The sequence below is a fragment of the Lutjanus erythropterus genome, chromosome 16 (assembly GCF_056507025.1).
Source record: "Lutjanus erythropterus isolate fLutEry1 chromosome 16, fLutEry1.hap2, whole genome shotgun sequence".
In the NCBI taxonomy this organism is placed as follows: domain Eukaryota; kingdom Metazoa; phylum Chordata; class Actinopteri; order Lutjaniformes; family Lutjanidae; genus Lutjanus; species Lutjanus erythropterus.
Window position 1 is genome coordinate 34,922,886 of NC_139332.1, and position 12,456 is coordinate 34,935,341.

Consider the following 12,456-nt stretch of genomic DNA (forward strand, 5'->3'; position numbering starts at 1 on the left):
GTTTTGTATATTTTCTTGTCAGTGTAGTTTGATATATTTCATCTCATTCTGTATGATGATTCTCTCTGTGCTGATATGCATGAGAGGCTTCTTAAAGGGAAGTGAAACAATGTGTGAGTGAGTGACTGGTGGAGCAGAAAAAACATCTGACAGAAACTCCTTAAAGGAGAAAATCAACTCTCACACAGTAAAGGTGTCCAAGTGTCTGCTGGTTGATTGACAGCTGTGTGGTCCCTGTCCTCTAAGCTGATTGGTGTCTCCTAGGTGATGCTCGTCCCACCCTGACGGTGCTGCCCCCCTCCAGTGAGGAGCTGCAGCAGGGGAAGGCCACGCTCATGTGTCTGGCCAACAAGGGCTTCCCCTCAGACTGGAGTCTGTCCTGGAAGGTGGACGGCAGCAGCAGCATCAGCTGGGAGGAGAGCAGGAGCCGCGTTGTGCTGGAGAAGGACGGCCGCTACAGCTGGAGCAGCACCCTGAGGCTCCCTGCAGACCAGTGGAGGAAGGTGGGCTCTGTGACCTGTGAGGCCACCCAGGGCTCCCAGACTCCACTCTCAGAGACACTGAGGAGAGACCAGTGTTCCCAGTCCTGACCTGACTCACTGGGACTCTGCTGCTGGTTTTACTCTCATACCGCTCTCTGTCTGCTCTCTGTAACTCTGTCTCTCTCTGTTGATCTCTTTCTTTCCTTCACTAACTCTCTAAATACATGTTTCATTGATAAAGATTTTCTTTGCTTATTGTAATTTTAAGAATTCAAAATAATAAAGTCCAGTTCATTGAATCAGTTGTTTTCATCTTTGTTATAGTAAAAGTAAGAGATGTGTCTGTCTTAATAGTTCTGTTAAATCCAGAAATTGTGTCATGGCTTATTTGTAAGATCTGATCAATAACTACAAGAAGGGAATATGACAATCTTATGATCTATAATAGGATGTCATCTGCATACAAGATTATTTTTTGTTGGTGTGAATGAACAGATGTCTGAGATGAAGATGGATTTTCTGATGAACACAGTCAGAGTTTTAGTCATGAAAGGAAAGAACAGTGAAGTAAACATATATCTTTGTTTAGTGAATTTTTCATAATGAATTTATATTGAAATATTTGTTTGCATTTGTTTTCAATCAGCCAGTAGAACTTTATTTTTCTGTCAGAGCCTTTTTTTATTCAGCAGCTCAGCAACCAGATCAAAGATATACACACAGTACACAGGAAGAAAGAAAAACACTGATAATAACAACTAAAACATACCAACATTATAAGATTAAAAATGTAGATGTTTACTGATAATAAATATGCAAATAAATAAATGAACAGTTGAAAAAAGTACACAAAGTCCTGACAACAAAACAACATGACACTTGTAAGACAGAGGGTGTCAGATATGGTCCTGTTCTGAACCCTGAAGGAGAGACAGCAGTGTCCCCTGACATATGACAAGGTACAGACCGTCCTCACACCTTCTGCAGCTGTCAGTGTCAATGCTAAACAGTTACAGGGATAAGACACACCGCTGAGTTCAGTCAGTGCATATTTCTACAGTTTCAGATAAACAGCCAGTCACTGCGTGTTGGTCAAAGAAAAGTCAGCAAACTAAAGCGAGACATGGACCATAGACTCCTCCAGATGTTTGTAGACGGTCCTTAAGATGAAGAGCTCGGTTCCATAGAACAAACTGCACCATCAAGCTTTATAAAGTGCATCATCAAATTCACTATTCAGTATAAATATACTAAGAACTTTCAGCAGTAATAAAAGTGAGTAAAAACAATATCAGTGTAGCTTCAGTGTCTAATCCAGGTAATGTCAGGTTATTGTTAGGTAGTGTTCATGAGTCTAACTGCTTGATGACAGAAAGAGTCACAGAGCCTGTTGGTCCTGGTTCTGAGGCTGTGATAACGCCTGCAACAAGGCAGCAGCTGAAAAAGTCCATTATTGGGGTGTCTGGGCTCCTTGATGATTCTGTGGGCCTTTTAAATGAAGTGACGTCTGTAAATGTCCTGTATACAGGGAAGATCACAGACACTGATCTTTTCAACTGTCCTTCAACCCTTTGTGTTGCTCTGTGGCTGTGAGAGGCCTGTACGCCTGAAGGTGTTTAGGATTAGTTATCTTTGGACTGATATTTGGAAACAATGCTGAAAGACACTGACAAACTGCGCTGCATACAGACTTGACTGTGTGTATCATGGACATCTATTAGTTCTGTTTATGCTTCTGTCTGGAGTTCAGTTGGAGGACATGTTCCACACATGTACAGCAGGTTGACGTCTGCACTGTGTGGACAAGTGAGGACATTTGTGATCAACCTCTGATAACGACATAAACATCACTGGGAGCGAGGTGTGTGTGTGTGTGTGTGTGTCATCAGTGAAGTGTATCAGTCTCTGCAGTAGCTTCCAGCTGCAGCAGTCAGTTCAGTTTCTGTTCAGTCTGACTGAAGGAGGTTTTTGTACGACGGTTTTTTACTGTGTGAACAGCCACTGACTGTTGATCCAGTGACAACTCAGACAGTAGTAAACTGCTGCATCTTCAGTCTGGACTCCACTGATGGTCAGAGTGAAGTCAGAGTTTGATCCACTGCCTGTAAAACGATCTGGAATCCCTGATGCTCGAGTGCTAATGGAGTAAATAAGCAGTTTAAGAGTTTCTCCATCTCTTTGTTGGAACCAGGTTAAAGACTTAGAATTGTAAATATCCTGACTGGTCCTACATGTGATGGAGACGGAGCATCCCACAGCAGAGCTCACTGCTCCAGACTGAGTCACTGTGATCTGACCTCTGGACTCTGAGGACACAGAGACAAAAACATAAAGCAGCGTCATGGTTTTGTGGGCTTCATTTCAGAGGGACGGATGTTGATAGAGGAGAGGAGTTTGATTCTCTGGACTTTACCTGTGAAGCAGCAGCAGAGGAGAGTCCAGATGAGGACGCAGATCAAAGTCATGTTTTTGATGAGGAGGATTTCTGTGTCTTCTGTTGTCATGGAGGACAGCTGTCAGTCATCCAGTCTTCAACTCTCAGGACTATAAACTCTCCCAGAGCACTGGAGCATGGTGCTGCTGATGCAAAGTCACTCTCTATGGAAAGTAAGGAAGTTTGTTTATTTGAATATCATCTTTCATGAGCAGAAATCACAAAGTGCTTCACAATAACAGGTAATAAAGCAATTAAAAGACAGTGTTACTGACTCAAAGTGCAGACATCAAGCTACAAATATGAGGCAAAATAAATTAAGCAGAAGAGCTGCCTTTTAAAGATCCTCAAGTCCAATCAGAAAGAGCTCCAACATTTAGGAGCTATGACCTCAAACACAGTCTCTATTTTTTGTCTTGAGCCTGATGTGTGAAGGAACAAGTCCACATCAGAGGACCTGAGATTCCTTCTGGTAGAACAGGGCTGCAGTAACAGATCATCAGAATCTGGAAGTGGATTTTGAACTGATGGGAATGTAAAGAAAACGAAACTCATGTTACATGACAACTTTTGTAAGATTTGGTTTAAAATCTTGGTAGCGTCGATTTTAACCACTTGAGGTGGGATGGATGGATGGATGGGTCAATCAATACAGGACTTTCACACAGGAGACTGGTCTTCGTGTCTGAAACCAAGTTCCATGACTTGCGGAAGTCATGTTACATACATTAACTTATGATTTGTAACGTTATATGAGGTATGTTAACTTCAACATCTATAATAATTGAAGCATTTTGAAAGAGAATCACCCATTTCCCTCATATCACTGCAGTCTGCTCTTCATGAAGGTCCATATGTTGTACAAACTTTATTTGTAACTAAAGATTAAGGTTAGTTTTATATCTCTGAATAAATGTAAGAATATCACAAAAATGTATCGCTGTGATTATAAACAAACAGCAGGATATCATCAGCATGAAGTGAAACCACACGACTGTGATCTGAGATTTTAACCGCAGGAATGTTTTCAATAACAAGCTCAATGAAAGAGATGATAACACACACACACCCTCAGGGGTCTAGTGGAGTCCATGCCTTAATGGTCAGGGCTGTTTTGGCAGCAAAAGAGGGACCAACACAATATTAAGCAGGTGGTCAAAATGTCTGATCGGTGAATGTGAAACAGCAGTGATCCAGTATGAGGCTGAGGTCAAAGGTCACGACTGAGACTTTTCTGACTAACTGTCCCAGGTTTGCTCCTCTACATTATTTGAAGAGTCAGATCAGAAGTTATAACAATCTGTTAAAATGAATAGGTGTGTGTGTGTGTGTGTCTGTGTGTGTGTGTGTGTGTGTGTGTGTGTGTGTGTGTGTGTGTGTGTGTGTGTCCTCAGTGAAGTGTATCAGTCTCTGCAGTAGCTTCCAGCTGCAGCAGTCAGTTCACTTTCTGTTCAATCTGACTGAGGGAGGTTTTTGTACGACGGTTTTTCACTGTGTGAACACAACCTGACTGATCCAATGATAACTCTGACAGTAGTAAACTGCTGCATTTTCAGTCTGGACTCCACTGATGGTCAGAGTGAAGTCAGAGTTCGAGCCACTGCCTGTAAAACGAGCTGGAATCCCTGATACTCGAGTGCTAGCATGGTAAATGAGCAGTTTAGGAGTTTCTCCATCTCTCTGTTGGTACCAAGCTAAAAGGTATTGGTTGTTGAAAAAATTAACATCCTGACTGGTCCTACATGTGATGGAGACGGAGCGTCCCACAGCAGAGCTCACTACTCCAGACTGAGTCACTGTGACCTGACCTCTGGACTCTGAGGACACAGAGACAAAAACATAAAGCAGCGTCATGGTTTTGTGGGCTTCATTTCAGAGGGACGGATGTTGATAGAGGAGAGGAGTTTGATTCTCTGGACTTTACCTGTGAAGCAGCAGCAGAGGAGAGTCCAGATCAGGACGCAGATCAAAGTCATGTTTTTGATGAGGAGGATTTCTGTGTCTTCTGTTGTCATGAAGGACAGCTGTCAGTCATCCAGTCTTCAACTCTCAGGACTATAAACTCTCCCAGAGCACTGGAGCATGGTGCTGCTGATGCAAAGTCACTCTCTATGGAAATGCTCTGACTGACTCCAACAGGGACTTGGATTACTCTCAGGATGATGTTTATCAATGGATCAATCACTTTATCAGTCTATTGATTAGAAATGTGTCAGTGTTCATTTTTATGTGACTTTGTTTGAGTTTGATGAACAATTTTTCATCCAGAATATTTTATGAATTCCACCTAATTCACTACGAGACCAACGTCACAGTGGGATAAAAAATACTGTTTTATTCATCATGATCAACAATAAACATGTTTATAATAATTATTTATATTTGTCAGGATTTATTGGTGAGTTTTTCTTTTTAATATTTTCTTTCATTTTTGTTGACTGAAAGAGAAACTGATATTGTTTGTAGATGTTTAACATTTAAATAGAAAAATGGTTCATTACATAATGAATAATTCTGAACTGGTTTTTCACACTTTAACCAGTTATTACTCATCATAAACTGGGTAATCTGGGGATGTTTTTGTTGAGTTTGTTTGTGTCAAAGTCAGAGAGCCGTGTCTCTCTACAGTCAGAGGTTTTTGTACGGCGGCTCAATGAGTTTGTATCACTGTGGTACACGTTCGGTGGAGGAACCAGACTGGATATTGGAAGTAAGTCAAATTTTTACCATTTTCGTTAATTTTAGGAGTTACTTTTTCTTTTTATCAACTTGTAATTCAATATGTTTTGAAAAATAGTTACTTTTCCATAAAAAATGTATATTTTCCAATCATATTTTGCACTGCCTAAGTTTGCTTCAACAATAGAAAGTTAAAAAATAAATTGCAATAAATATAAAATATTCAGCTACACAGTAAATTTCAAACCTTAATCATGAGGCTTCATCTTGAGGGCTGTTAGGTTTATTTCAGTGTGTCAAAGTCAGAGAGCCGTGTCTCTCTACAGTCAGAGGTTTTTGTACGGCGGCTCAATGAGTTTGTATCACTGTGGTGGACTTTTGGTGGAGGAACCAGACTGGATGTTGGAAGTAAGTTTCTGAACAAATATTACAGAAAATTATGTTAAATTTATATTTTGAATTAGTATTTTGGATGTTTTATTAAGATAAATATATCTTCTTTTATTCTAACATGTTTTTCATTGATACTCGTATTTCTCCTCCTTTATCATTGAGTTGAACTCAGAGCAGTTTTATTTCAGTTTATATTTCTTTAGACATTCCTGTCATACTGAAGTTTTAACAACCTTAACTAAAGGATAGATAAAACTTTAATCTTACTGGAAAAATGTTCACCATGATTAGTTTTTAATTTTCTGTGTCAGTAATAACTGTTTTCAAAGGAAGTAAGATTAAATTCTTCAAAGAAAACTGAACCGAGTGAAGTTAAAATTTGTTAATTCGAAACGTGTAACATCTGTTCATTGTGTCATTTATTGTTTCAAATTTTAAAAAAATCTTTTGAACAGTTTGTTGATGATGATTTAAATCCAGATCATGAAAATTTAATCAGTCTGTGAATTTTCTTGCATCTTTTATGGTTCCACTAAATACATTAAAGTAATGTATAGTTGAGACTTTTGCTGATTTTCAGAACAAAGTTTTGTATATTTTCTTGTCAGTGTAGTTTGATATATTTCATCTCATTCTGTATGATGATTCTCTCTGTGCTGATATGCATGAGAGGCTTCTTAAAGGGAAGTGAAACAATGTGTGAGTGAGTGACTGGTGGAGCAGAAAAAACATCTGACAGAAACTCCTTAAAGGAGAAAATCAACTCTCACACAGTAAAGGTGTCCAAGTGTCTGCTGGTTGATTGACAGCTGTGTGGTCCCTGTCCTCTAAGCTGATTGGTGTCTCCTAGGTGATGCTCGTCCCACCCTGACGGTGCTGCCCCCCTCCAGTGAGGAGCTGCAGCAGGGGAAGGCCACTCTCATGTGTCTGGCCAACAAGGGCTTCCCCTCAGACTGGAGTCTGTCCTGGAAGGTGGACGGCAGCAGCAGCAGCAGCAGCTGGGAGGAGAGCAGGAGCCCCGGGGTGCTGGAGAAGGACGGCCGCTACAGCTGGAGCAGCACCCTGAGGCTCCCTGCAGACCAGTGGAGCAAGGTGGGCTCTGTGACCTGTGAGGCCACCCAGGGCTCCCAGACTCCACTCTCAGAGACACTGAGGAGAGACCAGTGTTCCCAGTCCTGACCTGACTCACTGGGACTCTGCTGCTGGTTTTACTCTCATACTGCTCTCTGTCTGCTCTCTGTCTTGTTCTCTTTCTCTTGACATGTTTCAACTTTAAAATTTTCTTGCTTGTGTTGATGGTTTCAACATTTAAAACAATAAATATTTTATCATGTGTATCATAAAAGCCACATGTCTTTTGACTTTATTTCTTTGACTTATATATTAATTAGATCAATGCTGAAATCTCAGCCATAAAAAGTCTGGTTCCCAGATTACTAGTTAATGATTGTAAAACTGTGGATCTTATTTAGGGGGCCAAGCCCGCGGGGACTGGGGAACGCGGATGCAAGCATACGCGTTTCCCAGTACCAGCGGTGCTGGGAACCCTATTGTAATTGTTCAGATTTTTATTATTATTCATCTTTTCTATTTTTATTCTTCCGTTGATAAAAGTCATGCTGCAGCCTAAACCGTACAAGTTTGGACGATGAAAATTTGAGGGTTGGCCCAGACCCCCGCAGGGACCTCAGACGCAAAGAACTGCACACGTCCGCCTGCAGGGGGCGCTATAACCAAGGACAACGCGTTTTGGCCTATAACTCCCACACCGTATGTCGCACATTCAAAAACCTTATATCCCCACATTCCTTGAATAGAGCTGAGTCACTTTGCAATTGGCCACGCCCACTTCCGCCTGGACGTCTTTACCCGAAAAATCGCGAAAACTGGAAAACCTGCTTTTTCGAACTCCTCCTAGGGATTTTGTTCGATCTGCACGAAAATTGGCCCAGACACTCTTCTGGTGCTCATGACCTAAAGTTATCAAAAGATTTTTTTTGGGTTGAAAATTCCGCGAATTATTAACGAACAAATTTCCGTAGCTAGCCATAAAAATGGAAAATGTTGCATATCTCGGTCAAAGTAAATGCTATCGACACCAAATCAGAGATCCTTGGTTGGCATGAGACTGGGAGCCTATGAGCTGAATTTGGCGAATGTTGGCCCATAGGGGGCGCTAGAGATATGAGAAGTTTATATCTCTAGAACGGCTGCACCGATTTCTACGAAATTTGGTCCGTACGACGTAGGGCTGGTCCTGAGGCCATATCTTCAAGGGGGTCATGACAGGTCAATGTGGGCGGGGCTTATTACAAGATAAACAAAAAAAATTAATTTCTGCCAAAGTATAATACTTAGGGTTTTGAAATTTTATGGGTACATGTAGAATAGGACTCAGACCCCGCCTACCGAAAATCGCGTTTGTGCTCCACTAGGGGGCGCTATAACGCATTTTTGCCTATAACTTCCACATTTTAAATGACACCTTGAAAATTCTTATACTGCCGTATTCCCTCAATAGCGCTGGATTTTCTGACGTAGGCCCCGCCCACTTTCGCCGAAAATTCCCATCGCTAAGTCGCCACATGTCCGAAACCTACTTTTTCGAACTCCTCCTACAGTTTAAGCGCCATGTGAGCCAAACTTTGCACACACGATGTCTAGACGTGTCTGATCTAAAGTTATCAAAGGAATCGTTGAACGACAAAAAATTCGCTAATTATAACCGAACGATTTTTTGGCTAGCTCAAAAAACGCATGTTGTGTCATATTTCGGTCAAACTAAAGTCTTTTGACTTCAAACTTAACACGCTCGTTCCAGAGGTCATCCACAGACTCTGTGCCAAATTTGGTGCGGATCGGCCAATAGGGGGCGCTACAAACCCAACAAGGTGGCGCTATAATGCATTTTTGCCTATAACTTCCACATTTTAAATGACACGTACAAAAATCTCATATTGCCGTGTTCCCGGAAAAGCACTGGATTTTCTGACGTAGGCCCCGCCCACTTTTGCCGAAAATTGCCGTCGCTAAGTCGCCACATGTCCAAAACCTACTTTTTCAAACTCCTCCTACAGTTTAAGCGCCATCTGCGCCAAACTTTGCACATACGATGTCTAGACGTGTCTGACGAAAAGTTATCAAAAGAATTGTTGCACACCAAAAAATGCGCTAATTATAACCGAACGATTTTTTGGCTAGCTCAAAAAACGCATGTTGTGTCATATTTAGGTCAAACTAAAGTCTTTTGACTTCAAACTTAAGACGCTCGTTCCAGAGGTCATCCACAGCTGCTGTGCCAAATTTGGTGCAGATCGGCCAATAGGGGGCGCTACAAACCCAAAAACATCAGGTTTCCCAAACGTTGCTCAGATTCCTACTAAATTCGCTGTGCATGATGTGGGTTCCCTCCTGAGGCCGACCGCAAAGTTACCTAATGATTGGTCATGAAAACCGCAGCTCGGACGACGGCGCGCGTCCCCGCGATCGCCCCGAGCCCCGCGTCCCTCGGAGCCCGCGGCGGTGGGTTCCGAGGGCCGCGGGGACCGGCTCGCGCGGGGAGGCTTGGCCCCCGTTCATAACTGCTTGCAGTTCTAGTTTGTAATTGTTCCAGTTTTATCTATATCTATGTCTATAAAACTCCAGTAACAATATACTTTATTAGTGTCACAACCGAACTAGGACTGAACCCAAATGCACGACTCTGGAGACGAGGTCAAATATACAATCTTTTAATAACAAAGTATCAAAGGAAAATCACTAAATCGAGGAAGATCTCAAACTAACAAAAAACACTCTGATGAGGAAAAAATACTATAAACACAGAAGAAATCAAAATCACTCTTTCGAGGAAAAAAGCTAAGGCTGAGGAAAATAACAAGACAAAGTATCAAAATAACATAAGGCAAATCTAGGGCAAAACAAAGTATCAAAGAATACGAAACCTGAATTGACATGAGTTGTGGAGTAAACAGGCGTGGGTTCTCTGGCACACAAGACAAGACGAACTGGCACAGGACAAAGGGAAACACAGACTATATACCCACACACATGAGGTAATGGGAAACAGGTGGAAACAATCAGGGCAGGGCAGACAATTAGACCAGTGGGATCACACAAGGGGGAAGGAGCAAGTTACCTGAAACGAGAGGAGAGTTAGGTGTCAAAATAAAACAGGAAGGCACGAGACAACATAGACACAAGACAAAAACTAAACATAACTTATCCTGACTTCTTGGACATGACAATTAGACGTATTCACTGTTTCCATGGTGATCATAAAGCTATCTGTTATTACTAACATCTGTCCCTGAAGAAGAAGAATTTATACCTAGAAATTATTCTCATTGTCTGAAGTTTAAAAATCTAAATATAACAATGATTTACAGGGTTATTAACAGAAATCAGGGTGTCATCTGCATAAAGTAATAGTCCTTTCTATCTCTCCTCCTGTTTCACGATGATTTTAAAGTGTAAATTGTGTTACTGGCTGTATTGCTGATATTCTCTGCTTGTTAAAACAATAAAGACTATTTCATCAAACCAGTGGTGTCCAGACACATTTTTATCAGAATGACTGCTGTCTTAAATGAAACAGTAGATCGGTTTCATTTCTCAGTTCTCAGTTTTTCTCAGTGACATTAATGTCAGAGGATTATTTTAGGAAGAAATGATGTATCAGCTGACATCTGGTTTCTGCAGTAGTCTGCCAATAGATCACCCTGAATCTTACACACTGGAACTTAAATCCACAGTGACTGGGTTTCTCTCATGGTCACATCAGTAGAATTTCATGACATTTGTCTGATGATTTAAAAAAAAAAAAAGACGGATTATGTCGACATCAGGGCAGCCTATCAGTGTCTGTTCAGTTGTGGTTTCCTACATGAATGGATTAAGTACATGTCATATCTGACAGCTCTGTCAATGCAGCCTAACAGGGTCACTGTTTAGTTATGGGATCTTAAAGCTGACAGGAGTTTGTGTTAAAAAATGAAACGAGGTTATTTTTACAGAAGCTGAGTTTATGCAACATGGTGTCCTTCACATCTGTCCTTTCTCATTGGTTTTACATCAATACAGGTTTAAAATTAAAGGTTACATTGCTGTTTGTGGATCATTTTATTGTATCTTTTTTAATTGTGTTCTAATCAAGTCTGATAATACAAGTGTTATGTTATTTATTTTTATCATATTCCATATATCAAAATTATTTTTCTATATCAGTAAATGTGCTTTTACAAATAGTGGAGAAGAACAGCAGTCATCTAACCAGTCAGGTGTGTGTCTGTGTGTGTGTGTGTGTGTGTGTGTGTGTGTGTGTGTGTCCTCAGTGAAGTGTATCAGTCTCTGCAGTAGCTTCCAGCTGCAGCAGTCAGTTCAGTTTCTGTTCAGTCTGACTGAGGGAGGTTTTTGTATGACGGTTTTTCACTGTGTGGCCACCCACTGACTGTTGATCCAGTGTTCACTCTGACAGTAGTAAACTGCTGCATCTTCAGTCTGGACTCCACTGATGGTCAGAGTGAAGTCAGAGTTTGATCCACTGCCTGTAAAACGATCTGGAATCCCTGATTCTCGCTGATTAGTCAACTTAATAAGCAGTTTGGAAGGTTCTCCATCTCTCTGTTGGTACCAGGCTAAATAGTGGTTATTGTTATAAAAAGTGACATCCTGACTGGTCCTACATGTGATGGAGACGGAGCGTCCCACAGCAGAGCTCACTGCTCCAGACTGAGTCACTGTGACCTGACCTCTGGACTCTGAGGACACAGAGACAAAAACATAAAGCAGCGTCATGGTTTTGTGGGCTTCATTTCAGAGGGACGGATGTTGATAGAGGAGAGGAGTTTGATTCTCTGGACTTTACCTGTGAAGCAGCAGCAGAGGAGAGTCCAGATGAGGACGCAGATCAAAGTCATGTTTTTGATGAGGAGGATTTCTGTGTCTTCTGTTGTCATGAAGGACAGCTGTCAGTCATCCAGTCTTCAACTCTCAGGACTATAAACTCTCCCAGAGCACTGGAGCATGGTGCTGCTGATGCAAAGTCACTCTCTATGGAAATGTTCTGACTGACTCCAACAGAGACTTGTTATTTGTTTGTAGCACAGTATGCACCTACATGCATGACCGCAGCTACACAGCAGACATACATGGAAATAAAAGTACAGGAAAGACAAAAATAATTTTAAAGTACTTATCAGGGATTTCATATTTTATGTATTTTCATTTCCACTTTTGCAGTTTTTTTGATTGTATGAAATATTTTGACATTAATTAATTTATTTTCTGAAAGATATTTCTAACATTCCTCCACGCATCACTAGAAGCAGCTTGTGTTCCACCAGTGGTTCTCGCACCACAGTTTGAGTGTCTATGTTTTACATAAGAGGCCCAATAAAAGTGATGACAACAGAGTCTCAATATGTAGAAAAAGGAAACACAGAATCATGTCTTTAGTGTCATGAATCT

The 12,456-nt window shown here is 41.2% G+C and overlaps 1 pseudogene and 1 gene segment (V, D, J or C); both read left to right on the forward strand.

Annotated features, from left to right (window-relative positions):
- Positions 1–270: 270 nt before the first annotated feature.
- LOC146313510 (Ig kappa-b4 chain C region pseudogene) lies at positions 271–781 on the forward strand (annotated as a pseudogene).
- Positions 782–5,490: 4,709 nt separating this feature from the next.
- Positions 5,491–7,414, forward strand: LOC146313511 (Ig kappa-b4 chain C region-like). The segment is given in 2 exon segments: positions 5,491–5,626; positions 6,839–7,414. Coding segments are annotated over 2 exon segments (465 nt in total).
- The last annotated feature ends 5,042 nt before the right edge of the window (positions 7,415–12,456 follow it).